Source organism: Drosophila teissieri, chromosome 2R (genome assembly GCF_016746235.2).
Source record: "Drosophila teissieri strain GT53w chromosome 2R, Prin_Dtei_1.1, whole genome shotgun sequence".
Lineage (NCBI taxonomy): Eukaryota > Metazoa > Arthropoda > Insecta > Diptera > Drosophilidae > Drosophila > Drosophila teissieri.
The window spans coordinates 262,504-288,984 of NC_053030.1; the positions used below are offsets into that span (position 1 = coordinate 262,504).

General features: G+C 40.4%; 1 protein-coding gene across 3 annotated transcripts in view; it reads right to left on the reverse strand.

The window, feature by feature from the left end:
* Positions 1 to 13,516: 13,516 nt before the first annotated feature.
* The window catches only part of LOC122612456, a 106,417-nt gene continuing 93,452 nt past the window's right edge, over positions 13,517 to 26,481 (reverse strand). For 2 of the 3 annotated variants that reach the window (XM_043786098.1, XM_043786096.1), the window contains 6 exons: positions 21,903 to 22,770; positions 16,953 to 17,084; positions 15,104 to 16,900; positions 14,780 to 15,041; positions 14,094 to 14,701; positions 13,517 to 14,041 (listed from right to left, as the gene is read on the reverse strand). In XM_043786098.1, the coding sequence (XP_043642033.1) occupies positions 13,844 to 14,041; positions 14,094 to 14,701; positions 14,780 to 15,041; positions 15,104 to 16,900; positions 16,953 to 17,084; positions 21,903 to 22,721 (3,816 nt within the window). In that variant the 5' untranslated portion in view covers positions 22,722 to 22,770 and the 3' untranslated portion in view covers positions 13,517 to 13,843. The remainder of the gene's footprint in view (positions 14,042 to 14,093; positions 14,702 to 14,779; positions 15,042 to 15,103; positions 16,901 to 16,952; positions 17,085 to 21,902; positions 22,771 to 26,481) is intronic. The other variant, XM_043786097.1, reaches the window with a different exon arrangement.

Genomic DNA, 26,481 nt, shown 5'->3' on the forward strand with positions numbered 1-26,481 from the left:
ATGTTTCCCCTCGAGGAGCAGCTTCGGATGCGGACTTCTGCCCGTGAGCTGCCTGACTCCGCAGGAACGGTGTTCATCAACATCATCTGGGCCAACCCGACTTTTCACCGGCCGTCCGGGACATCAGTTGTGCTGGGTGCGGATGTGTACCCAACAATGATCCAACCAGGTGTCCTGCCAGAACGGGCGGCTGGTAGCACAGAGTACCGAGCTAGGAAGGATGCTATACCCTCTGACGCCCCTCGGATCCTTTTGCAATCTAGGACATTGCAAGGCGGTCGGGATGATTACGCCAATTTTGTGTGCCAGTTTCAGGCGTCCCAAAACGAAGGAGGGAATCCATCCGCTTTCATATTGTTACGTCGGTGTATTCGTGCCTGTGTCCTGGGAAAGGACTCAGGCCGAGGGAGGGGCATCCGATGTTCAGGCACCAGGATGCCGGCGTAAGCTCGTCGATTTTGGGTCGTGGGATCTTGGTAAGCCCCTCACCTTCCCAAAATAACGAGAATAATTATTAGTAGTGCCTGAAAAAGTTCGTTCCGTTCATCAGTCAACAGTCCTCACTGCCCCACAAAAATTTATAATAAATTGGCTATAACTGTTTTTAGCGAGGAGTATCGAATTCATCACCAAGCAAAGATGCGCACGTCAACAAAAATTGTTGGCTATTCACGACTACAAACGTCGCTCTGAGGGCTCTTGTTTTTGCATAACAAAAACAAGGCGAATACTCGTCACTGAAAAGTAATTTTTATTATTTTAAAACAATATGGAACACAAAATATTTAGATCCTATTAATGAAATAAATTACCTGGAAGAGGCTGACAATAAGATATTTTTCTTTAAACCTGACACAAATATATTTATATGTACTAATGGTGTAAAAATAAAATGAGCACGGGAATATATCTAATATATATAAATCTCGTGTCACAATGTTTGTCCTCAATGGATTCCTAAACCACTCAACCGATTACAATAAAATTCGCACACCATGTGCAGTTCGATCCAACTTGAGAGATAGGATAGTTTAATTCTGGAAAAAGTCAAATGAAAAGCGGGAAAACCGTTATTTACATGCAGCGCCATTTTTAAAACATAGGATGTCATTCTTCTATGCTCATTTCGTTTTATTTAATTTATGAGACAAACTTTATTTGGTTCATAAATTAATTGTAACAGCAGGCATTTGTTTTTGAGGTGGTAAGTTGAACTGTGTTAATTATGTGTACCGTGCATTTGAGGTTAAACTCACCACTTCCACCTTCTTCGACTTCCTCATCCTCATCCTCCTTCTTCTTCATCAACTAGAAGATACACTAGCCGAACGCAATAAAGCAAGAAGACTAAAGCATCAACAATCACGCAGGTTTTCAGAAGAAGGAGGAGGAAGACGAAGAAGGAAGAAGAAAAAGGTAGAGGAAGGAGGAGGATTAAGAAGATGGAGGAGGAAGAAGGAGGAGAAGGATTAAGAAGATGGAGGAGGAAGAAGGAGGAGAAGGATTAAGAAGATGGAGGAGGAAGAAGGAGGATGAAGAAGAAGGAATAAGGAGCATGAAGAAGTCAGAAGAAGAAGGAGGAAGAAGAAGAAGAATGACCCATAAAAAATCTCTGGAAGAATTAAACAGAACAATGCAAGATCTACGTCGCAATCAACAAATTTTAGGTGGTGCAATAATATTTTTGTCAGGAGATTTCCGACAAACATTGCCCGTCATTCCACGTGCAACGTTAGCGGATCAGGTCAATGCTTGCTTGAAGTATTATTTCCTGTGGTGATATGTCCAAAAATTGACATTGAAAATAAACATGCGTGTTCAATAGCACTATGATCAATCTGCAGAACGGTTTTCGAAGCAATTACTAGAAATCGGAAGTGGCAATGTTCCAAATACAAATGGCTTGATCACTTTGCCAAACAATTTTTGTACAATTCTACAATCTAAAGGGGAATTAATAGAAAGCGTTTTTCCAAATATAATTCAAAATCACAGAAATCACGATTGGTTGACAGAACGAGCAATATTGTCACCAAAAAATGTACATGTCAATGAAATCAATTTTCACATTCAAGAAAAATTGCCAGGCGCACTGATATCATATAAATCTTTTGATAGCGCAATGAAAGAAGATGATGCAGTGACTTATCCAGTTGAATTTTTAAATTCCCTAGAACCGCCTGGTATGCCAACGCATTTTTTGAACTTAAAAATCGGCTCATCAATTATTTTACTACGGAATTTAAATGCACCAAAATTGTGCAATGGCACAAGACTGGTTGTAAAAAAATTGATGCCGAATTTAATTGAAGCCACGATATTGACTGGAAAAGCGAAAGGAGAAATGGTGCTCATACCGCGTATTCCGTTGATACCAACAGACATGCCGTTTGAATTTAAGCGACTGCAATTCCCAGTGCGTCTATCATTTGTCATGTCCATCAATAAGGCACAAGGACAAACGGATTTGGAAGAGCCGTGTTTTTCTCATGGGCAGCTATACGTAGCCTGTTCAAGAGTTGGCGTTCCAAACTCTTTATTTGTATTCGCTCCAAATGGACAAACGAAAAATATAGTTTATCCAAATGTTTTGGATTGAAAATAACAATTTTCAAATAAAATAAATGACTTTCATATAACAAATTCTAGGAATTTTTCACTGAATTTTAAGACTGCATGCGGCGAAGCGCAAAGGGCCAACTAGTGTATATATATGAATAGATAAAAACCTGGGAAATGGGTTCCGTCAAACTTACCCCACTTCAATCCGGAGCGATGAGATCTCGACGCGTTGGATCTTGGGTTTTGCTATATATATAGTGATGGAGTTATACATACATATACTTTCGTGCACCAATTAATTGTAACCGAACAATAATAAGATATACACAAAATAAAAACAAGATAGAACGCTATAGTCGGGTTCCCCGACTATCTGATACCCGTTACTCAGCTGGTGAAAGTGCGAAGAGAAATTCCAACACTGACCGTTTTTGGCGGTTTGTGGGCGTTAGAGTGGGCGTGGCAAAAAGATTTTTGGTATATAGAGTTAAATTTACAAGACGAACAAAAATGTGGAAAAATTTCACAACACAACACATTTTTTCAAAAGTGTGGGCGTGGCAGTTTTGGGCGGTTTGTGGGCGTTAGAGTGGGCGTGGCAACATGAATCGACAAACTTGCGCTGCGTCTATGACTCTGGAGTCTGTATGCTTATTATCAACTTTCTAGCTTTTATAGTTCCTGAGATCTCGACGTTCATACGGACGGACAGACAGACGGACTGTATTGATCCTGACTAAGAATATATATACTTTATATGTTCGGAAAAGCTTCCTTCTGCCTGTTACATACTTTTCAACGAATCTAGTATACCCTATACTCTACGAGTAACGGGTATAAAAATACACTAAGTGGAGTATACATATATATAAACGTATGAATGAGTTGGGGTTTCTGTTCTTTTGGTAGCACGCTTTGGCTGCTATTCGGCTCGCAGGTTACTTGGAGCGAGAGTTAACATGCCCCTTTCCCCGGCCACAGGGAAACAACACCGAGCCGAGGAGTTTAAACGAAGATCGCCAACACGAACTCGGCCGAAGAGACATTTTGCCTAAGCATACAACTTTTTGTAATAAAGAGATTGATTCTCGTTTCATACCCCGAACTACACAGTTGTTTTTTTGAAAGCTTTTCCTCTCCCGGCCACAGGATTGTAACTGGCGCAGCCGGACTTCGGACAAGGGATTAACAATGCCCACTACGCTTATCGTTCTAATTCTAAAGAGGTGATGAACATGTGACGGCAGTGGTTGTGGGGATTTTAGTAGTGAGTGGTGAAATAATAAATTAAGTAAAAAGTTATTGAAACATAATGACGTCCAAGTGCAAATAAAACAAAAGAAACAAACAAAACCATGTTCAAAATGCTTCACAGGCGACCGTATATGTGTACATCAATTTCTGATAAGGCACCGGGATCGCTTGTGCGGGACAATTTACAACAATTATACCAACAAATTGCTGCGTGTGATGACCGTATAAGTGTACATCAATCGCTGATAAGGCACCGGTATCATCCATACACCCCAACTCATAAAATGATACCAATTAAAAAGAAAAAAAAAAAGAAAAATTTGACATATCAAACTGCTGTGCGTGGTGACCGTTTGTATGTGGTTGGTATGCTTTTTTGGTTATTTCACCAGAATAGTAATTTCATCACTATGGTAATATTGCATCAGCCCATATTTGCATTTGTATGTGGTTGGTATGCTTTTTGGTTATTTCACCAGAATAGTAATTTCATCACTATAGTAATATTGCATCAGCCCATCTTTGCATTTCGAATGGTTGTTGTAGTTCTGTAGTTCTGAGAACAACTGTTTTGCGCGGCTATAGGCTGGCGCCGCTGTCGCTGACTGCGAGTTTTAACATAGTTCTGAGAACAACTGTTTTGCGCGGCGATAGGCTGACGCCGCTGTCGCTGACTGCGAGTTGTTATACAAAAAAAGAAGTGGTAAAGAGCTAGATCAGTCGAATATTAGACTTCATTGTGACCAGAACTCGCTGCGCAAGAAGTGGTAAAGAACTAAATAAGTCGAATATTAGACTTCATTGTGACCAGAACTCGCTGCGCAAGAAGTGGTATAGAACTAAATAAGTCAAATATTAGACTTCATTGTGACCAGAACTCGCTGCGCAAGAAGTGGTAAAGAACTAAATAAGCCAAATATTAGACTTCATTGTGACCAGAACTCGCTGCGCAAGAAGTGAATATATACATCAGTCGCCGCCAAGGCAACGGGATCCTCCGCACAGTGATTTAAAATAAATAAATGTGAGTTGATGGATTAACGACCGAATATGTGTACAACAATCGTTGTTAAGGCACCGGGATCGTTTTTATTTATCAATTTACATGAACGCAAATTTATTTTACAAATAAAAAAAAATAATAATAAAACCTGAACAATTATTATTCATAACAATAAAAAAATAAAATAATAAATGAAAAATAAATATATACACAGTGATACAGTTTCCTTCGGCAAATCAAGTAAGCATGTATGTGTTTGTGTTGCGCCGCTTGTAAAATTCTTGCGACGTCGGCGCATCACTGTACATTGGCTGCCGCCAAGAGCTGATGTCGCGCCAAAGTGGCGGCGCGATGCTTTACGCCGCGTTCGCTTGTACACTGTTAAATTCTGTTGAATTCTTTTTGCACACCACGCACTGCGAGAAAAAAACCACTTCAAAAAATTATACATTTATAAAAAGAAAAAAAAAAAACAAAAACAAGAAAAATAATAGAAAACAACAAAACAATCCACAAACAACTTAACGTCTTTTGTTTTCACATGTTCACTAACCTCTAAATTACACTCTATTGAATACTTATTTAATTTATGCATTACAGTTAAAGTCGAAAATATAAAAAAAAAACTACAAAGGTGGAAGTAAGCACAGCAGCACTACACGAATGACATACAATCAACACTAAACACCGGGAAACAAGGAAAGGAGGAAACTGCGTAACAGACACACACATACAGGTTCTCTTTTATTTTCGAAAGAATACACACATATTATAATACACATTTAAGCATAGATACATATACATAGTATCACAAAATATAATACAATATATTACTACATTAATATACAAACGAAAACAATACAAACCAAACAAACACCCAAAATTTTCCCTATACAAAAAAAAAGAGAACAAAAAACACATACATATTATTAATATACCTATTTACACCTCACATATTATTACTATTTTATATACACATGCACATTACTTGCAAACAAAAATACAATACACGTAAATGCTAAGAAAAAAAGCCAACACCGGTAACACAGTTAGGGGCAGATTAGGGTTAAGGAGCGGATCAGGTCTATCTGAGATAAGGGAACCGACAGGAACAAAAGAGAAAGACCAGTCGGTTCCATCCCAAAACAAGAATCCCACCAACGCTATGGATTCCGGTAACGCATCAGGGCCACTAAGTCCCACCGCTAGCAATTCTTCAATAAACACAAACCTTAATCTACAACAACTACTAATCCTTGTACATCAACTACCAACTTACGAAGGCCCACCTGACAATCTTGATAGATTTATAGACAGAGTAGATCAGCTCCTTTTGTTAGCCTCATCAGTGGACCAAGCAACAGGCGGACAGTACTTACTTGGAACTATCCGTGACAAAATTAAAGGCAGGGCAGACGAAGCGCTGAATGTCCGCGATGTACTCCTTAGTTGGGATGACATCAAAGCAAACCTCAAGCGACTATACTCTAGCAAGAAAACAGAAGAAATGCTTGTTAGAGAGCTACACAATTTTCCGGACGGACTCAGTATGGGAAAATTGTATTACTCAACCGCGAAAATAAGAAGCGAACTAATGTCACTCGCCAGAGAAGCAGACCCTAGTGGACAGTCTCTCGCGGCCAAACGTGACCAATACGACAGATTCTGCCTAAATGCATTTTTAGTTGGATTAAAGGACCCACTTAGGTCAGCCATTAGGTATCAAAGGCCAGAGACAATCGAGAAAACATACGAGTACGGACAGATTGAATTAAACTTCTCTAGAAGCCTGAACAAACACCAAGAAAACCGACGACGCGACAGCCCACCATACAGGAATCACCCATACGCGAAAGAACAACCAACTAATAGTGACTACAACAGTCGCTACATACCACGACAACAGAACTATAATAACGGCAACAACGCTCGTCATGATAACACCCGACATGATAACACCAACAATGACAATAATAGCCGCTTTATGCAGAGACAACAAAATAAAACGCTTCGCACGTCAAAATAATTCCCATAACGTCGACAAGATAGAAAAACTTTGGGCAGGAACCCCTTCCACAATAACGACCAACCAGATCAGGCCCTAAGTCACCAAAACAGGAACAACCATAATCCAAGCGCTCCGCTATGCAACATCAACGATGATGCAAATTTTCTAGTAGAAGCCTCGGGAAGCCAGTCGGATACATAAGCAAGAAGACTCACGGATCTTCCTTGCCATTTGTTTTCTTATCACCAAACTCCATGGTGTCAAACCCTCTCAAATTCCTTATAGACACAGGATCTACTTACTCTTTCATAAATCCAGCAGTTATTAATGAAGATCATATTAAAAAACTAACCTCAGATATCAATATCCACACTGTCCTCAGTACATTCAAAATTCGGGAATATACAGATAAATTAAATTTCAAACAATTCGGAAAAATGATCAATTTTAAGTTCTTATTATTTGATTTCCACCCCCACTTCAATGGATATCCTATCTAGCCTAAATGCAAAAATAAACTTTGCCGAATCCATACTAGAAACACCAGAAACCGCCATCCCAATCCTCACAAGGGCAAACCCTGTAGACACATTACATAACCTGCCACAAAATACCAAAATGCTACTTCCGCTCCCAGTAAACTTCATGCAGGGAGACTTTATATGCGAAACCACAAATTTGGATAATCAAATATCCATAAAAGGCGGTTTATACACCGCAAACGCAGGATCCGCCTATTTCGAAATCTGCAATAACTCAGACTTTACCTCGAGGAACCGTTACAGGCAGAAGAGTTCTCTCCACGAACCCACCAATATTTAAACTGCATGTCCACGGCAACAGATACAGAACGACCGGACGACCAACAATTAAACATTCAGACGGAACACCTCAACAGCGAGGAGAAACAACACATACTCAAACTATGCAAGTCATTCAAAAGACTTTTCCACAACGAAAATAACCAACTAACGTTCCTTAACGCCGTCAAACACTCTATACCAACAACAGATAATATACCGATTCACACAAAATCATATCGTTACCCATTTGTACATAAAGACGAAGTTCGAAAGCAAATTTCAAAAATGCTCGAACAAAACATCATAAAAAACAGCCATTCCCCCTGGAGTGCACCCGTCTGGGTCGTACCTAAGAAAAGTGACATCATAGGCGAAAAAAAGTGGCGCTTGGTAATCGATTTTCGGAAATTAAATGAGAAGACTGTCTCTGATAGATACCCTATCCCGAACATTGCAGATATACTAGACAGCATAGGGACCATTGGCAGTCGTACATATAGACATATATTTCATTAACAATACTTGTAACCTCACAATTTTCGATAAATTCACCAAGCTAGCGCAAGCTTACCCCCTTAGCAATAGGAATTCAATAAAAGTCGCCGATGCCCTACAACAATTCATAAGTCACTATGGCGCACCGCAGAAAATAATTTTCGACCAGGGCGCGGAATTTTCCGGCAGTCTATTCAACGACCTCTTAACTCAATTCCAAATAACAGCTCATACAACTTCATTCCAACAATCTACGGGAAATGCTTCTGTCGAGAGACTGCACTCCACCTTAACCGAACTATACAGGATAATCATGAACAAAAGAAAAGAAGCACGCCTAGAACGCGATCATGTCCAAATACTCTCAGAAGCCATAGCAACTTATAACAATGCAATACACTCCAGCACTTCCTATACCCCTTGCGAGCTCTTCCACGGAAGAATTCACATATTCAACAAAACAATAACATTCGACAATCACCACGATTACCTTAAGAAATTAAACGAATTTAGAAAAGACATATACCCAAAAGTACAGGAACATTTAAACGCGACCACAGAAAGAAGACTGGCTAAATTAAACGAGGACAGAGAGACACCAATCCAAGTCGAGCCTAATGATAAAATATTTAGAAAAGAAAACCGTAGAAACAAGATAGCACCGAGATTTTCACTACACAAAGTAGATAGAGACAAAGGCATCACTTTCCTAACAACTAAAGGTCAAAAGTTACACAAACAAAAATTAGGAAAACAGTTAAGAAAACAGTGGAAGAAACATAAGATAGACAAGCACTATTCAATAAATATATTATTAACAAGAAACAATCTAAAAAAATAAAAATCTGAAAAGGCACAAACATTTTTCATTAACGAACTTAGGGAAGTCAGAAATAACACATATTCATTATAAAATAAGATAAACTACAATATAGACACTGTCTGATAATGTAAACAAAGTAGTAGTTATTAGCCAGTAAACTAAACATTATCCCTAAACTGTTATTTCATAAGAAACAAATAATAATATAAGATAGATAATAAGTAAACAAAGTGTAACTTTAGCATAAGATATAACGCTTATAAAAACAACACTCATGTTTAACATTAAGATACACATTTAAAAAAAAAAACTGTCAAATTCAAAATGTCGTCGGAGTTCGTGGCATACACCAACAACACGTCACCTAATCACCTTTCTCCGATCCGGCCATTCCCCTTATGGCCTTTCTCTTCGGACTGGGGGGGAGGAGTTAACATGCCCCTCTCCCCGGCCACAGGGAAACAACACCGACCCGGCAACAAAACCAGAGCCGAGGAGTTTTAACGAAGATCGCCAACACGAACTCGGCCGAAGAGACATTTTGCCTAAGCATACCACTTTTTGTAATAAAGAGATTGATTCTCGTTTCATACCCCGAACTACACAGTTGTTTTTTTGAAAGCTTTTCCTCCCCCGACCACAGGATTGTAACTCGAGCACTTGCTGTTGTTTGGTTTTTGCTGATGCTCAAATTAACGGCCTGCACCGGTTCACTTGATCTTTTAATTGTTTTGCCGTTTGTATTTTTAATTAAGCACTTTGCGGGACTCCGGAGACAATTCTGTCCAGGACATGGTGATGGGCCCTCCTCCGCCGTACGGATCTCTTGTACATTTTTACGATCTTTAACAGAGCCAGGAAGATCAGTATAGCAGCGATGAATTCCATAGTATGTTGTACTCCCTCTATTTCCTGTTTGTGGTCGACAACTCACGAACTCACGGTAGCTAACGGCTGCCTCCAGGCAATCGCCAGGTGTACGTAAGCAATCTCCGACACAGTCGACCGGGTCCACACCACAGTCCCGTCGCGCAATCGGGTCCTTGCTAGGATTGTGCATGCCTGTTCAAACGCTTTTGGACTCGCCGGAGCAAGGCGTCTCAACCTAGCTGAACTTTGTCTCAGCTACATGTGTCTCATTTCGAAGACTTTCCTCGTCCCGAACGTTTCGACGTTGCGATCTTGCTCTTTGCTGACTTTCACGGCAGTAGCTCCCTTGTATTCCAATTCCTCTTGACTGTCCAGCTTCCAGCGTTCCAGCCACCTCTAACCGTCATTTAGCTTGGTACATGAAATAAACTTGCTTACTTTATGAAACATTTGTTATCGCAAAACAACCAATTATATGGCATATCGATTTTAAAAATACAATTACTTTGAAAAAGGGTCTATTATAAGACTTAACAATCCCCAATACAAAGCAGATATGATACTCATTTCCCGTAGGTGCAGCAAGCAATAGAACAACAACCTACTTGAGCGTAGTAACGGCTGTGCGACACAGAGAGGTCGGAGAAAGAGTGTTTGAGAAAGAGAGTTTGGAGAAACGAAATACGTACAGAGTTTGGAGAAACGGAATCTGTAGAGAGTTTGGAGAAAATTAAAAATATCGAAATGTGTAGTACACTTGATCAACTCTCCATTGAATTTGGATGCTGATTCTGGGCAAGTGCACATCTTTTTTGCTTGAAGTGTTTTATTCCCTAAAACCAGTTGAGTCTCCACCTCTAATCTATCGGAGGATATCATATAACACCCTCCTTTAACTGGTCCATCATATTGTACCAGATTACCGGTCTCTTAAAGTTGTAATGGAATCGAGTATACCTCATTTTACAAAGTTCGCGTCCCACGTTGGGTGCAATTTCGACCGGGAGCGTAAGTTCAAATATGGCTTCTGTGACACGTCCCAGAAGGCCTATGGTGAGGCGAATTATTTACGCATCCAATACATAAGCATTTCGTCAAAAATTCTAACGTCAAAGACCTAAGTCGCCCGTGTCAAAACCGTCTCGCTCCCGCGTTTAGTGTTTTGTGCTGTTCTTGCAGACGAAAAGAATCGTTTTTCTGGACTGATTCCACTATTGTGCTGGCATGTTTGAACAAGCCACCTTGTCAAGGGACAACCTTCGTAGCAAATCGAGTGACTAAGATTGCTCAGCCAAAGGTCGCATGTGCGTTCCGAGCACAACCCTGCAGATATTGCAAGTCATGAAATAAAGGCTGAACAGTGAACTTGGGCGGCATGGCCTTGCGAGGCTAAATCAGTCAAAAGTCTCCTGGTCTGCGTCTGCCGAAGCGGTGTCAGACCTTGATCTCGAAAAAATATCTATGCGATGCCATTTAGCGTGCCCATTTAGGGACCTCCTAGAGCGGTTTTCAAATTTAGATCGCATGCTGCGAGTTATGGTTTATCAACCGGTGAAGATGTATCTCTACGTCCTATCCTACCGACTTGATCAGTAAATAAATCGCACAGAATTAACTCGTAGTTATTAGGCAAACTCAACGTTCCGACTATTCAGAGGAATTAAACTTTTGGCAATCCAAGAAACAGCTTCCCACGTCCAGTTATATTTGGATTCTGATGGCGTCATGAGGTCATGCGGTCGCTTGACTGCATCTGAGTCGTTATCCTAGAATGAACGTCGTCCTATCATTCCAAACTATTCAAGATTATGTTCACTTTCACTCACCGTATTTCCATAAATGGCGGAAATCAGCTTATCGCACCTGTCAAATTACCAAAATCTATGTGTGCGTCTTTGTGTGCTTCAGTACGAAGATCATTTATTTCGAGGCCTCTGACTTGACCACGTCGAAATTTCTCGGAGCCTTCTTAAGGTACGCGGCTAGAAGAGGGTGTCCTTGCCATGTCACTTCTACAAGGCGACGGGTAACTATAAATATACCCTTGAAGAATTATCCACTCTACTGTGTCGTATAGAGACATGTCTTAACTTCAGACCAATTCCCGCGATGTCAAAGGATTCACTGATATCATCGCGCTCTCTCCGGGACTCTTCTGTTGGGTGGACCTCTACTCGTCCCCGCCGATCCTCCCATCACTGACGAAGCCAGTTTTATCCTAAACCGGTGGCAGAGACTCAAAGCTGTTAGCTAGCTTATCGCCTCGAGATGGAAATACCTAGATGAGTTTCTGAAAAGGAGCAAGCGGCATATTCCAACCTGGAGCCTTTTGCAATCTAGGACATTGCAAGGCGGTCGGGATGATTACGCCAATTTTGTGTGCCAGTTTCAGGCGTCCCAAAACGAAGGAGGGAATCCATCCGCTTTCATATCCAAAGGGAATTCTTTATTTTTCTTTAAATGACCGCTGGCCACACTTTTCCTTAATTCACTACTTTTACGATATACTTGTGTTACAGCACGAATATTGAATATTAGCTGAAATAAAAAAACGGTTCTCGAAGACAATCTCAACCTCCTCGAAACCTCCGTCTTTTTCTACTGGGCATTTACATTGGCAATCACTCGGCCCTATCAAATCACATTCGGAGTCCAACGCTATACTTCATTTAATTTTTAAACTTATCTTACACACAAGGCTGTGTGCTGGTAAGGAAGGCCGTGTCGCATCATTACTAATTATACCTGTTACTCGTAGAGTAAAATGGTATACTAGATTCGTTGAAAAGTATGTAACAGGCAGAAGGAAGCGTTTCCGACCATATAAAGTACATATATTCTTGATCAGGATCAATGGCCGAGTCGATCTGGCCATGTACGTCTGTCCGTATGACCGTCGAGATCTCAGGAACTATAAAAGCTAAAAGGCTGAGATTAAGCAAACAGATTCTAAAAACATTGACGCAGCTCATGTTTGTTGACCCTTGTCGGCACGCCCACAAACAGCCCAAAATTGCCACGCCCACACTTTTGAAAAATGTTTTGATATTTTTAAATTTTATTAGTGTTGTAAATTTCTATCGATTTGCAAAAAACTGTTTGCCAAAAATCTTTTTGCCACGTCCACGCTAACGCCCACAAACCGCCAAAAAGTGTCATTGTGGAAATTTCTCTGTCTCACATTCACTAGGTGAGTAAAGGGTATCAGATAGTCGAAGAACTCGACTATAGCATTCTTTCTTCTTTTATATATATTTTTGTTAAGTTCCATCTCCATGGAATTATGTCATATTTAATAAAATAAATAAATATTCGCATCGAGTTGTTCTGGGTATTTTGTTTTAATCCTTTCGATCGCTTTTTTCTGAGTTCCGTTATTGCGAGGTCATCAGATTTCCCTCTATTCTACATGGCCCCGGACGATGCGTTAAAGACAATAGCTTGTCACGTGATGAATTCACTTCAGTATGTATTAAGAAATATTTAGCAATGTGGAATAGTGAAATAACTTACTTGCATTTTAAGACAGACAGAGTAAAGACGTCCAAGTATGATTCGCGTTTGGAGCACGGTAACAGAGATTTCTTGAGCAACTATATTATTACGCTTTTAAAAGGTTACTAATTTTAAAGCTAAAAGAAGGAAAGTTTTAGGAGTCAAAAGTTCAAACAATAGAAAAATATAGAAAAAAATTGAAATTGGTACTGGGAAGGTGATATAATCAACAAATTTTGTGGATTTGTCCGAACGTACGGCAGCCGCTGTATTTACAGCCGATTCATTCGCTATCCCTGATTTTCTTTACAAGCAATTCTTAACAGTATAAAATATTTATATAATACAATTTTTTACAAAAAAATTAAAAAATGTTACTTAACACAGAATAAATACAATAAATGAAAAATACATTTTTCTTATTTGTATTCCTACGAAGTCATTTAAGTGTATCAATATATGAGCACATTAAATAAATCTTAGTGCTATTACAATAAGAATTATTTTGACAATAGGCTTATCACTTGGTATTAAGCTATTTTACGATCGTGATTATCAAAATTAAACAATTGTCGCTTCAAATTTTCATTTTTTGAAATGGTGTATGGTGAAAGTATGTTGGAAAACGGTTTAGTTGTTTTAGCCTTGGGAAGTCGAATGTTAAGTATGTCATGACTAGGCTGTTCCGACCCTTTGCTCCAAATGGGATCGATCCAAAATGGTAATTTCTACTTAAAAAGAAACATATTAAAAAAGATGTTGGATTTTTTAAGCTTTTACCTCTTTTGTTAGAGCCCCATGCTTCGTTTGCTCATAAATGGATCCTAGTGCGATGCAATTTCCCATGATGCAAGGACCGTCATTTCCATTATCTGATTTGGGAAAATTTAATGAATGGCGGTGATTCAAGTTTTTTTGACGTCTACGCCAAAGTTCGGATGGTTGATCATATGAAGTGTCAGCTGGGATAGCTGTTTCTGCAGATATGTTTGTTAAATCTCCTGCTCCTAGAGTGACATTTAGCTCGCTAGACGAGTTAAATGAACTGTTAAATAATTGAAGAGATTTCATAGAGTTTTCCTTGTTGCTGTAACTATTGGAAAGACTACCACTTTCCAGAGCTGATCCGATACTATTAGGCAACGATGAGATGGTTCTTGACGGAAAACGATTTTCTGGCAAATTAAGTAGGTCGCTATCGGCATGTAATGTTTGAAATGTAGAATAATTGTTGATTGTTGCGCTTCGTTTCTGGGGGGGCTGACTGATTTGAAGTCCATTATACTCGCCAATGTGACTATGAAAGCTCCGTTGTGCTCGATTTTTATAATATGGTTGATTCTGGGATTCCAGCGTGTGCTGGTCTATGCCAAAGGAACTTTTTCGAACTAGCGGGAGGGGTGGGGTTGGCAAATTACAATCATTAATTTTGATATTGTTTAATAGGACACCTAGATTTTACTTACGCTCACAGTTAGTATTGATGGAAACCTCACTTCTCTCTTGCGTTGGTCCGTTGTTAATCCTGAATAGTTCCTTATGTGCTGTAATCACTGAATATAGGTTCGGGAATCCGAATTCAAATGTGGTGCTAAGGCCACAGTTTAAACCATTCTTGATCTCATACAGATACATGCTTGGTCGCTGTTCAAGCATACGCACAATGGCAATTAAAAACCTCATGAAACGGGTAAGGCGAATGCACTGTATGCCACCATCATTGTATATCTGTAGTAAATAATGTGTGTAAATACGTTCTTAAAATACAATAAATTATATAATAGTGTTACCTCAATCGCATGTCGCATGGCTAAAAGAGCTGACTCTGACAGCTGGTCCTTATGCTTAGCATTGAAATCTCTAACTAATGCGCTTTTGTGAATCGCTTTTAAAAATTGTTGAGATGGAGTTAACTTAACTTCTCCTCTAACGTTTGTTAAAGCTGGTACGCAAGTATCCCTTTCAATGACATACTTACACACCCTGTAGCAAAGAATACGAAACTCAAGATCGTTATTGTGGCAAATAAGCCAAATGGTCTGCTCTCTTTTTTTCAGCTCGACGTAAGGCAACAACTCTACTGCCATAGCCATATCCGAAACCCCCAAAGTTTTCGGCTTAATTTGGTAGCCATATTTCTTTTTGTGCATTATTAGCACCTGATCTAGCTTCATACATTGCGATGGGTTTCCTGTTGCATTGCGAATTAGGTTCTCACATTGTTCAGAGAAAACTCTTCTAGCCATTTTTGGCGAGAGAACAATTTTCTTGTCCTCATCACTTGTCAACTCCATTTCCACTAAACCATTAATTGCATCTAAAAGATCGGCTAGTTTTAGAAAGCCGTAGTCACTTAGACGACATTGATATGCAAAGTGATAATGATAGGAGCGTACAAACTTCTGAAATGAAATTGTGTACTGAAGAGCGTTTTGAAAGAGCTCGATCATTTCGCCAGCGAACACACACGTTTTTTCCATTTCACTGTTGGTCTGTTTGCGTTTTGGCATTGATATCAGAATATCTTTTCCGTTCTGTACAGTGCCTAAAGTTACGATATTGGAGCTTACTAAGCCGTCTAGAATGTCTATAAGGTCGCACACTCCATAATCAGTGATGTCAAAAGTCCTATTTTGGGTCTGCGTAAAAACTAACGGCAACTGCGAAAGCAGAACTGAGTTGTTACCATTTACGCGCAAAACCCGCAATAAGTCTGATGTAAACCTGCGTATTTGAATACGGTGGGTAAGCGTAATTTGACGATTTTCGCCGTCTCCCATAATTTGAACAACGTTTGACAATGCCTCAAACAGTTCGATTAATTTTGTATAGCCATAGTCTGCAACTCGACATTGCTTTCCGAAGTGATTGTGATAGGCTGGAATAAAACGGTTGAATTTCATAGTTGATTTTGGTGACATCTTTAACAGCTCTATAACTTCGCGGGAAATTTGGAAAAGCGGATCGGCTACTGTGTTTTTGAAATAGCTTCCACAATTCATGCGATCACTGGCAGTTAGGTTACATGAATTATAACTGGCATTAAAAGTTCCTGATTGCATTTCTTTGTTTATTTCTAACCATCCGAGAATTTTAATGCCAAAATTGTTTGCCCGAACTTGAATGCCCTGAACACAGCAGATCAAATGCTCCATGTTGACGCCATTTTCATTGGCCATTATTGATACATTAAGTACTTCTTTGATACAGTGAAGAAGGGTAGCCACTGGAATGTCGCCCGTATGTACCTTTAGGAGTGGATAAATTAGTTTCTGAATTTCCGAAATGCTCATGAAGACATTTGGTAGTGGCTCAATTTCCTGCTCGGCCCATCCTTTGTGCTGTTCCTTTTTAAAATGAATACTACAGTAAGGAACACTATGTTGGAGTCCTTCCATTAAGGGGGATATGTCGAGTGTGTTTACCAATTCAGGATTTAAGCTGATAAACTTTTCCTCATTGTTGTCCGAGTTAATGGTACATATGTCTTGCATTTTGTATAAATCTAAAACACTGATTGAGGTTTTAAAGCGCGACTGAAAGAGTTCTCTGAACTTATACATGGGGAGGGTGTTGAACGGGACATCCTTAAATATAAGCATTGTTAAATAATTGACTAAGGAGGCCATTAATATTTACCTTTAGAAGTCCTGCGACCTGGCAGCGTAGTGTATTGACCTCTGTTAGGGAGGAATCGCGAGTATAACTGACCAGCATGCGCTTGTGACCAATCTTCTTACGGTGCAAATTAGAGACGACCTGCTTTGCGAACTTAAAAAAAGAGATGGTCAATGGAAAAAAGAGTAAGTGCCTACAAAAGGAGAGTACATCCTTAAACTAACTAACTAATTAAACATTATAAGTTCCACCTCTAAAAGTTAATAGATAGGAAACGAAGTTATCCTTTCTTTAATATTATAATTATTAATGGAATTAAAACCAAAAACAAGAGAGAATGTTATAGTTGAGTTCCCCGACTATCAGATACCCGTTACTCAGGTAGTAGAAGTGCGAACAAGAAATTTTCTAATTTTTCTGGGACTTTGATATAAATAGAAAAACACAAACAATTAAATGAAAAAAACTTAAAAAGTGTGTCCGTGGAAGCTTTGCGCGGTTTCTAGGTACTAGAGTGGGCGTAGGAAAAAGTTTTTTGGCAAATCGATGAAATTAAAAAAAATTTCAAAACTGTGGGCGTGTCAGTTTTAGCCAGTTTGTTAGAGTAGGTTTGACAAACAATTTTTTTCCACATTTTATACGGACTGCTGGACAGACGGATGGACAGATCAACTCCGCTTTTGATCCTGATCAAGAATATACCTTATATGGTCGGAAACGCTTCCTTCTGCCTGTTACATATTTTTCAATGAAACTAGTCTACCCTTTTACTCTACAACGGGTATAACCAGAGAGATAGGTAAAGTCGAGATCCACGCATTTCAGCTTGTGAAAATGGGAAAGAGAAAGTTCAACATTTTTTTGGAATATCAGTTGAAATAGGAAAAAAAAATTAAAAAGAAAAAGTAAAATCTTTCTACAATTGTTTGCGTAACAATGGTGAAAAAAAGTTTTTGGTCAAATCGATAGAAAATTAAAAGACAAAAAAATATCAAAACATTTTTTAAAAGTGTGTCCGTTGCAGTTTTGGTCGGCTTGGGGCAGTAGACTAATTCTACCCATGCGATTTACTATGTGTGATATGTAATCAGACTAATTCTGATTTGGGTGTTTCTCTTTTCTTGGTGTAAGTTTTAAAAATCGAATTTTACTATATCATATCATCTAAAGACGACATTGTTAAGCTATTGATCAGCAACATTAAAAGCTAACCACAAAAAAAAAGATGTATTTATTAAAAGTGTATTTGAACCTAATAAAACATAGGGAAACGCAGACTTCTTTAATTTTTTAGAGAAATAACACATTTTCCCACAAATGCAGATGACCTGCCCGTTGCCAGTTACGTAACAAATCAGAGCGTAGGAACAGCTAGAAAAACCGAGTCTGTAAAAAGAGAGTTTTTTGGGGAACAGAGCCTGAGGATCGTTTGGATTGCGAAAGGAACAGGCCGTCGAAACTAAACAGGCGGAAGAGACCGAGCACTGGACAGGAGGTAGCGGCTAGCACAGCATTCCGGAGAATGTAGGAAACGGAGGTAAACGCGGAATGCAGCTGGATCAGAAATATTTGTGGGAAAATAAATGCACATCCCCAGAAATTTCCGAATTACGTATGGGAAAGCAACACCTGTCTAAGCAGATTCCGTATAGAGCAGGAAACGAAGTTGTCCGTTCCGCGGCAACTAAGGGAAGCCGTCCTGCGAGAGTTCATGACTCTCCATGTGGATAGTCGAAAGACAATAGCACAACTGGTAGCCCGGTACTACTGGCCGGAATGTAAAGGGACATAAGGACATTGTGCATGGCTTAAACCGAATCAGCGTCAGGCGGCGGGAAAATTGTTGACACAAATGCCGAAAGAGGTCTGGCAGCAGTCTGGAAGCATGAAAGCAATGGTTCTGCTGCAATTGGTGCCCATGCACCAAGTCACGGCTGAAACGTTACAGAAAGCATTTAGAGAAGTCGCGGGGTTGGGAGTTCCAAAGGTTCACGGTCGGCGACCTTGGCCGTCGGTTTAGGCAATGCAAAAAGTGCACCAACAGCGGAAGATGAGCTTACGGCGTCCATCAAAGGGATTAAGATCCAAAGGACCCCTCCCCAGAAAACAGGCGATGGCAACCCCGAGAGGCCACTAAAGCAGACCGCCCTCCTCACCAGAGTACATCCAGCAAAACAGATCAGGACTCCGCTGCTGAAAATCGAGGCAATGGGAGCGCCTACCGCGACCGGTAGATACACGCAGGAAGAAACCACCCGAGAGAGCGTAACCAGGGTGAAGGAGATGCCCTTATTGCTTCTTAGGTTATGCGCCTCTTCCCAAGAGAAAACGCAAAAGCTCATGGTAGACGTGAAAAAATATAACAATCGTAGACTGGCACTAAAAGATGGCAACTGCCGGCGAAAAAAACCAGTTAAAACCTTCTTTAGCAAGGAACAATAACTGTTTTGTTTTGTTTTAACGGGCGTGTCCGACGTCCACACCTCCCACCCAACCGACTCAGATGCACTGCCGTGTATTGTACGGCTCTATTCGGGATAAGTTATACGCGATATAGAAATACATAGAGAACAAGAAAAAAAAATGTGAAAATAAGTAAAATCTTGGTTGTCTAGTCGATGATTCCTACGCAGTGTAGTACGCTCCGCCGACCCCGCCTCAGTTAGGCCCGACGAAGCACCCGACACGGTCAACAACGAGGAGAACCTTTAGTTGGAAAAGTCAGGAAAGCAAGGCTGTGCACTCTAGCTCTCTCCCTTTAGCCAGCCATTTTTGGGAAGGCGTTCACCAAGTGCCTGACCAATGGCGTCTTCCCAAAACCTCTGGAAGATCCAGACCTCTCATGGTCTCATTTCGGCTTCAGGAAAACGCGGTCTCTGTCAACAGTGTGGGTGAAGGAGCGTCACAGCGTGCCCAAGGGGAGGTAGAATGACAAGCGGCCATCAGCTTTTCTGCAGCGGTAACGACCGAGTTTAGGAGAGCTGACAGAATCAGGAGGGAACACGAGTAAGCAGATCCAACATTTCCTCTAAGCAATGCTTCACGGCCATAACCCTGAGGGTTCTGGATTTGAGTCGACAAAACCCGAGAATCGTGGGAGCCGGTCCACCGATTCTGCGTCAGGCCAAAGACGCAGTGAAGGGAGACATGCCGCGAGCAAGCCGGAATGCTGCGTTATACAAACTCACCCGAGACAGCGAGATCTGGAAAGCAGAGGGAGCAATAAAACTGTTTCTTCGTATACCAGCCATCAGAGTCAACATGCTCTACCATCTAGGATAGATAAGAAGATTACAGTCGTCGGAAGGGAAGGAATCGACAGGAGCCGACGGAGCATAACCAAACTACTATTTCAGCGTCAGGCCAAAAACGGAGTCAACGGGGATATTTAGCGATCAAGCGGGGTACGGAGGTGTAATGCACTCAGCGAAGTTAATGGGCCAAAGAGATAAAGGAAGCATTTAAACCGTTTATTCATCCAGCCCAAAGCCAGAGCAGGAGACGGGCACACACAGCAGGAGAGAACTTACATAATAAGCCAAAGAGACAAAGGAAGCATTCCAACCGTTTATTCATCCAGCCCGAAACCAGAGCAGGAGACGGGCACACACAGCAGGACAGAAGCAAACACGGAACTTAGATAATTCTGCAGGAAAGGAAAGAACAATGACAAAAATAAAAGGTTTTTGGGGCCTCAAGCTTATCGGCAAATAAATTTGTTTGTAGACACCAGTGTTTTGGACAGGGGGCGCCTCGTTCACAAGCCGCTCGAATGACACTGGACGATATTGTCGACAGCAAAAATACTAATACCTTCGAGTGGCAACGCCGCACCAACGGAAGAAATCGGAAGGTGGCTATAATAGATGGATGTAGGAAAAAGAGCGGTGGTGAAGAAAGGGGCGCCTTCACGGAAACGATACCGAGCGGCAAATTTGAAAAAAAATCAAAACATTGCCTTCAGAGTGTTAACCCAGGATATCAAAAACAGGTTTATTATCTCCGGAGTTACAACTACGCACAAATGTAGATGCGAACTGAAGAAGGTCGAGCACTGAGCGCCGAACAGTCGAGGAGAAGCAGAATACTAGTGAACAACATGAACCGCCTTCAAAGTCAACAAGGAGCGAGATCGCTATGTCGAGTTTCCGGAAAAAATAAGTCTGAATTGTAATACTGAGGTTTACGAGTATTAAGAAAAAGCACGGCTATGTTGAGACTCCTTACTACGCCACTAATCGAGACCAGACCCTGCGTTGGTCCGGCGAGTACGATAGTTCTTGAACAATCCTAGCAAGGACCCGTGCAGGAACCCAGATTACGTAACGTGAAACGGGCAGTTTTCCGGAGCGTTTGTGAGAGCCAAACAGGCGTGGTACTTGCGCGACCGGAAGAACAGACGTGTGGTTAACGTGTTGTTGTTTTGCACGGCGGTTCCCAAGACGCAGCTGTGAGCTACCTTGTCTCGATATACAACAACAATTCCTAGCCCAAGTGTATAGCAACCAGTAGCGCAGTCCGTAGCATCCAGGACGACAAGAGAGGCAAGGCAGCGGAAACGAGGCCGTCGAGCAACCCCAACCAGGTACGTCCACCCCATCTTGAGGCTTGGGTGGAACGATCGTATTTAGCTGGGCGTCTTGCTGCAGCGTCTTGCCACTATGGAGCAAGCCGGGCGATTGCACGAAGAGTAAGTGGAAACTCGGGAAAGGAGCTGGCGGCTAGCACTGCGTTAGCCTTGAAGCCCTGCACCCTAGCTTAGGAGCCCAACAGCCCATTACCCAAGCGAATAAGAATTTGGCAACGGACCAATCACTCAAATTGCAAAAAACGTAGGGTCAAACAATGAATCGAAAAATTAAGTCAAGAGTTCCTCGATAAGGAACCGTCACTTACAATTCGAAAATAAATATATTTATTTTCCTGTGGGACTTTAAAAAATATCTTTTTTGAATTAGCATTGACTCTTACGTAAAGATCAGGAACAGTGACTTTGGCATAGGAGCTTCCCTCAAAGAGAAGTGACACAACGGGCGTAATGGGCTTAAGCTGATTAAGTAGAAAGCTGCGTAGATGTGATTCGTCAAGCGAGTAATCCAAGTTGGTTATCTGCAAAGTTACAACGTCGCTCATTTCTGTAATCTTGGCAGAAGAATGACCTTCCTTATCTCCACCTTCTTTGCTGGTTGACCTTTGGATGGCCACCGCGGTTGTTGTAGGCCTGGAGCAAGGCAACAATACATTAGTCGGAATCGTATTAATTTTAATGTTGTGAGAGGCAATGTCGGCCATGGAGCAAGTGTTGCTTTCAGCGAATGAATTATCTAGAACTGGAGCAACCGATGACAATTTTGTGTGTTGCTGCGCACAGTGGCTTGTGGGCTGATAAAACGGAACAATCGTTTGGTAAGACGCTGCACCTTGTTGCTCTTGGATCTGCGTATGGCTGTTGATCAGGGGATTACACGACATAGAGAGAGCAGTTGCCGAAGAGGTGTAGGAACGATTGTTATAGTACGGAATATATCGGTTGCGGCTGTTGAAAGTGGTGTTCGCCATGGTTCGAACATATTGGTACAGATTCAGGTGGCTGGGAAAAGATAAGAGTTCAGAAACTTTTTTCACTTGACTTTCGCCTACATACGGGCTATGGACGTGTGACCCAGTTTTATTAAAACGTGGTCCTTCTGCTGTTCCTGGATCCAAAGGGTTATTAAAGTTCGAATATAGGGCGGTGGTCGGCGATAATGTTGGTAGCTGTTGATGAAGCATGGGCTCGGAATGCTCCATTACGTAAAATAAGTTTTCGCCTTTTCCGTTTCTATCACACGGCCAGCATCTAGTACGGTAAACGACAACAAAACAAAGAAACAAGAACAATATATTAAACAACTATTTAAAATTTAGCTTTAAATCTATATAAATATAAAATATGTACATGTTTTTAAGTATTTAATTAAGTATACGAATCTGAAAGATGGTAGGTGTTATAAAACGCTTTGTGAAGCACTTAAATATCAAAAGTAAAAATGCCTAAAATAATATTTTGGTCAAGATGTGCGCAGTACAATACAAAACTCAAGTAGCGAGCCGTAAGGAAACTGCTTCAGGGATTGCAAAAGATTCGATATAACTTGGCTTTGTGGGTGTTTTAGTGGGTGTGGCCGCGATTTAAAAGGATCTCAAGATCTCGACGCTTATACTGACGAACAGATGGGCATATAGACGGACGTTGACAGATCGGCTTTGGTTTTGTATTTTAAATTAGTAAATTTGTATGAAAACTGTTTAAGTTTAATCTCACGGCGAATGGTAGGTACATAAAAGTTACAAATTTGAACGGCATAGAAAATGTTATAATTCATTATAGTTAGATAATGAATTTTAAAGGGTGGGCAAACGATAAAACCCATTTTAAAGGGTGGTAAAACGATTTGGTTTGAAAATATTTAGTTTTAAGAGGTGGCAAACGAAAATATTAGGATGTATCCATATTTTAGAGCAAATAAATAAATAAATATTTTCAAATGGTATCATGACCCCAAAATAGCGTTTGGATACGATCATACAAAATTAAATGATAAGCAAGAGATTACGCTATAAAAAAGTAGAGTACCCCGACTATTAGATATCCGTTAACGTGCATGAAGATATTGATAAATTCTTTCTTTTCATAGGAATTGGAAGAAAAAAATAATAAATTGAAAAAAATTAAGAAATATTTCAAAAATGTAGGCAGTCTTAGTCAGTTTGTGGGCCTTGTGGCAAATTTACAAGAAAAAATATAAATGAATTTTTTCAAAAGTGTGGATGTGACGGTTTTGGGGGGTTTGTGGGCGTTAAAGTGGACGTAGAAACATGGGACAAAAAACATCCGTCCGTCTGTCTGTCCGTATGAACGTCGAAATCTCAGGAAGTATAAAAACTAAAACGTCTAGATTATGCGTGCAGACTCCAGAGATATAGACGCAGCGCAAGTTTGTCGATTCATGTTGCCACGCCCACAAACCGCACAAAACTGCCTCGCCCACACTTTTGAAAAATAATTTGATACTTTTTTATTAATATTGTAAACTTCTATTGATTAACAGAAAAACCACGCCCACCCTAACGCCCACAACCCGCCCAAAACTAACAATTTTTTGTTAGTAATGTAAATTTCTATCGATCTGCAGAAAAACTTTTTGCCACGCCTACAAACCGCCCAAAAACTACCACGCCCACACATTTGGAACATTTTTTAATTTATTTCATAGTTTTATTAGTGTTGCAAATTTCTATCGATTTGCCAAAAAACTTTTTTTCACGCCCACTCTAACGCCCACAAACCGCCAAAAACTGTCAGTGTTGGAAAGCCTCCATCGCACTTCCACTAGATGAGTAGCGGGGAACTCAACTATAGCGTTCTCTCTTGTTTTAATTAATCCCCATTCAGTTACATGAATTCATTACGGTGACTGCTTATGTACGGCGATTTTATTTGAAACATAATTTAAACAATATTTGAAACATAAATTTAATACGAAGTCAATAATAAAATCGGTGTTAGCCTATATATTTTTAGACAATGAGTAGAAACCAAGAGAAACGCACTTAGTTGAAGACTTATTCTTATTTGCCCCAGCCAATTTATTATTTGATACGCCATCAAAATATTTTCAGAAACAACTGGAAGTGTGTTAAATGATACCGCAACTTTAACTGTTGTGGCGATATTAACATCGTGCTTATTGTGTTTATTATATTATTTATCAATTTCAATCAGTATGCCAAAAGTATTTTGGCTATGCCCCCTCAAACGTCCGCAAACCGCCATTTGGAGTATGTCCGTTAAGGAAATAGCACTGTTGTGATAACGTGAAGATTACTGTGATCAGACGAGAGTGAAGACAGTGACCGAGAATTCAGTACTGCTTTTATTTCGTTGACGTCATGTTGGAATATGTTGACTTTACACGACCACGCTCATTGCGGTTTTGACTGTGGCTTCCCTGAGGCCGCCGAATTATGGATCGGAGCCCTTGGTGAAATGTTATTTCTTGATTGGAATAATAAGATTCAATGGCGTTTTAAAACCAAGAGTGAACTATCAAAACTCGAGACTCGAGAAATTTGTTACGCCATTCACGTATTAAAGGTTTTAACGATTTGTTCGTTGCTAGGTCAAAAACAAGAGAGAACGCTATAGTCGAGTTCCCCGACTATCTGATACCAGTTACTCAGGTAGTGGAAGTGCGAAGGAGAGTCTTCATCACTGACAGTTTTTGACGGTTTGTGGGCGTTAGAGTGGGCGTGGCAAAATCGATAGAAATTTACAAGACTAATACAAAAATGAAAAAATATCAAAACATTTTTCAAAAGTGTGGGCGTGGCAGCTTTGGGCGGTTTGTGGGCGTCAGAGTGGGCGTGGCAAAAAGTTGTTTGGCAAATCGATAGAAACTTACGAGACTAACACAAAAATGAAAAAATATCAAAACATTTTTCAAAAGTGTGGGCGTGGCAGTTTTTGGCGGTTTGTGGGCGTTAGGCTGACGGCAGAGTGCGCGCGAGAAGCGAAGCGATGCGATAATATTGGGCGAGAACGAGCGATAAAGCTCTGCAAGCATTTTTAAGTGAAATCGCTCGAAAGATGTCAGAGTGAGAGCGAGGCGAGTTGCGAGCTCAAGCGATAAAGCGAGAGCAAACCGAGAGCGCAGTTTGCAACCTGCTTTATCGCTTAAACTCGCTCAGAGCGTACGATTGTTTTGTTCCGTTCTGTGCTTTATTTACCATACATGCGGAAAATGGATCCGAAAAAGAAATTATTATGCCGAATGGGAATTCAAAACACAATTTTAAATTTTTCTTTTGACGGTATTTCCGATACAAACAAACTATAATACACAATAAATATATTAAAAACATACCTCAATGTTATTATTAATTTTTGACAATGCAGTATAGGGTGTATAACAAAATTTGGCCAATTCTTCATCAAACGACTACTAATTTTATTTAATATATATCCTCGAAATAGAAATACGCGTATAGTTAAAGAACCTATCTGGGTAGTTTTGTAAATCATTGTATAAATTGTTAAATTCCCCTTTTTCATTTCTGTTGGTGTTAAGGGTGGATGCCGGTTCTTTTTTTAATAGAAAGTTTATAGTTGCGCTTGATGCGAAAAATTCTTCGACCGAATCCATCGCGTTCACATTCTCGCCTCGCTTTCACTCTGTCATCTTCTCGCTCAGCTCATTACTTCTCGCTTCGCTTCGCATCGCTTCGCTTTGCATCTCGCGCGCACTCTGCCGTCAGCCTTAGGGTGGGCGTGGCAAAAACTTGCACTTTCTAGCTTTTGTAGTTCCTGAGATCTCGACGTTCATACGGCCATATCGACTCGGCTATTGATCCTGATCAAGAATATATATACTTTATATGGTCGGAAACACTTCCTTCTGCCTGTTACATACTTTTCAACGAATCTAGTATACCCTTTTACTCTACGAGTAACGGGTATAAAAACTGCTTAAATTGCAGAAACAACACAGAACTTCAGCACAGCCCAATC